Source organism: Notothenia coriiceps, unplaced genomic scaffold (assembly GCF_000735185.1).
Source record: "Notothenia coriiceps isolate Sejong01 unplaced genomic scaffold, NC01 NC01_scaffold00026435, whole genome shotgun sequence".
Taxonomy (NCBI): Eukaryota; Metazoa; Chordata; class Actinopteri; order Perciformes; family Nototheniidae; genus Notothenia; species Notothenia coriiceps.
This window is the reverse complement of record NW_011359136.1, coordinates 117,123-119,229: the sequence shown is the minus strand read 5'-3', so window position 1 is coordinate 119,229 and position 2,107 is coordinate 117,123. Positions and strand designations below refer to the sequence as shown.

The 2,107-nt window shown below is 38.9% G+C and overlaps 1 protein-coding gene across 1 annotated transcript in view; it reads right to left on the bottom strand.

The window, feature by feature from the left end:
* Positions 1 to 2,107, bottom strand: part of LOC104957184 (delphilin-like) — a 28,202-nt gene that overhangs the window by 13,306 nt on the left and 12,789 nt on the right. Inside the window, exons 3-4 of the mRNA XM_010784793.1 lie at positions 1,054 to 1,205; positions 408 to 545 (exon numbers count right to left, since the gene is read on the bottom strand). Of these exons, the coding sequence (XP_010783095.1) occupies positions 408 to 545; positions 1,054 to 1,205 (290 nt within the window). The remainder of the gene's footprint in view (positions 1 to 407; positions 546 to 1,053; positions 1,206 to 2,107) is intronic.

Genomic DNA, 2,107 nt, shown 5'->3' with positions numbered 1-2,107 from the left:
AAAACATTTTTTTTTTTTGTTCTGAGAAAAAAGTCAGAATTCTGAGAAAACAGTCAGAATTCTGAGATTAAAGTCAGAGTTCTGACTTTTTTCGCCCCAAAAAATAATGTCTTTTTGTTCCGAGGAAAAAGTCAGAATTCTGACTTTTTTTCTCACAACAAAAAAAAAACTTTTTTTTTTCAAATCCTCCCAAAAAAAAATAATAATGTGGCCCTAATCCTGTTCCGTAGGTTTCCTCTTAAGACAAACATATAATAATGTTGTCTCAGTTCAGGTAAACATTTCTTCATTTCCCATTTGGGTGAGAAGTTTTTGATCCAGAATGAAAAGCTATTGAAACCAAACCTGCGGAGATTACACAGATGTTATGTTAAAGTGAATCCTTCTTCTTGTGATCTGCAGCGTACCCATTCCCAGGTGAGTCCCGATGATGCAGTCGTCAGAGCTCCTCTCTCGGATCGGGTTGCGGAACGACGACCCCGAGACCCTCATGGAGCTGCTCCGCCGGTGGAGCTGCTCCGGGCTGACGCCAGGCTCCAGAACGGCTGCAAAACACACACATTTTTATTTCTTTGTCATTTGTATATTTATTCATTATATATATTTGTTTTAATTTTTTTAATTTAATTTAATCAACATTATTTTAAATTAATTTGATCTTTTTTTAACATTCTTTTGTGGTATTTTTTCTATTTTAAATCAGAATTTTTTCTATAATTGTATTGTATTTTAAAATGTAGCATCTGTCATGAAACCCAATTTCCCCTGAGAGCATAAAGTAATCTGATTCTGATGTTCTGATATTCAGCATCGCTTTTCCTTTTTGCAAATGATATGCACCTGCTCCTTTGTGTTAATTATAAAAAACAACCTTACAGTTAATCTAACACCAAGTTGTTGATCAAAAACACCTTGATTTTCAATTAAATCACACATTTTTAATTATGTTTTTCCACTTCACATGTTAGGAACCATCAACCATATCCAACAGGCATCTTATTGACTGAGTCCTGATACTGTTTCATTATTTCCACGATGTTCTTTGTGCCTCACCGCTGCTCTTGAAGCCCAGGAAGCGTGACAGTTTCCCCTGGCAACGCTCCTGCTCGTCGTACGTCAGGAGCTGGTAGATGAACTGCCAGATCAGCTGTTTGGCCGGAGTGTCCAACACCGGAAACACGTCGACAATCAGAGTGTCCACATTCCTGCAAACACACACGCACCATGGCATCAAGTCAAATTCCTCGTATGTGTAAACCTAGCTGGTAATAAACCTGTTTCTGATTCTGACACACAATGCCTCCGTTACACATCGTTATACAACCAAACCCCATGCTTACTGCAGGGTAATTCAGTGCCACATGATGTAAGGATTTGGCATCCATAACGACACAGAATATGAAAAGGTGGGAGGATGACAGTAATGCCTTCAGGGGTTAGTACTGTATGCACACTGTGTAGAATTGATGCTTTCCTCACATGTTGGCATCATATGCAAATCTCTATCCATATGTCTTTCTCAACTCTTCACCCTCGAGAAAATGAAATCTAAACCTAATGGGAATCATCAACCCTCTGTTTAGCTTTGTGCATTTTTTTGTCGTTGCTGCTTCGTGGTTTTGTGTTCCTCTCTATTTTGCTGCATTAAGAGCTTTCTGCAGCCTGTTATATATCCAATATGGTAAAAAATAGTTTCCCAGGCAACAGCTACATTTCTGTCAATGTCAGCTATCGGGTTAATGGAGTTTGAAAAATGCTGAAAAACTTTCAGTTAGATACTTTCCTGCAGCCTCCTTCTTCTATTTGGAGCTTACGTCATAATAAAGTGATGTTTCCAAGTGAAGCTGCTTCGAGCTGTTCCGTCAGGATTTCTGACTATCACATTTCTGAAACAACATCTTTCTTCTCTCTATACAACATCCCTGAGCTCTTTTCCATCTGTTCAATATTGCATTGTTGCAGAATGCAGATGTTCTTGTTTCTAACTCCTTAAAGAGGCCCTACTATGCTTTTTGGGGTTTTCCCTTTCCTGTTGTGTGTTACATAAGGTTTTAGTGCATGTGAATGGTCTGCAAAAGAAGGGAGTTTCTCTCCCACACACCCCCCC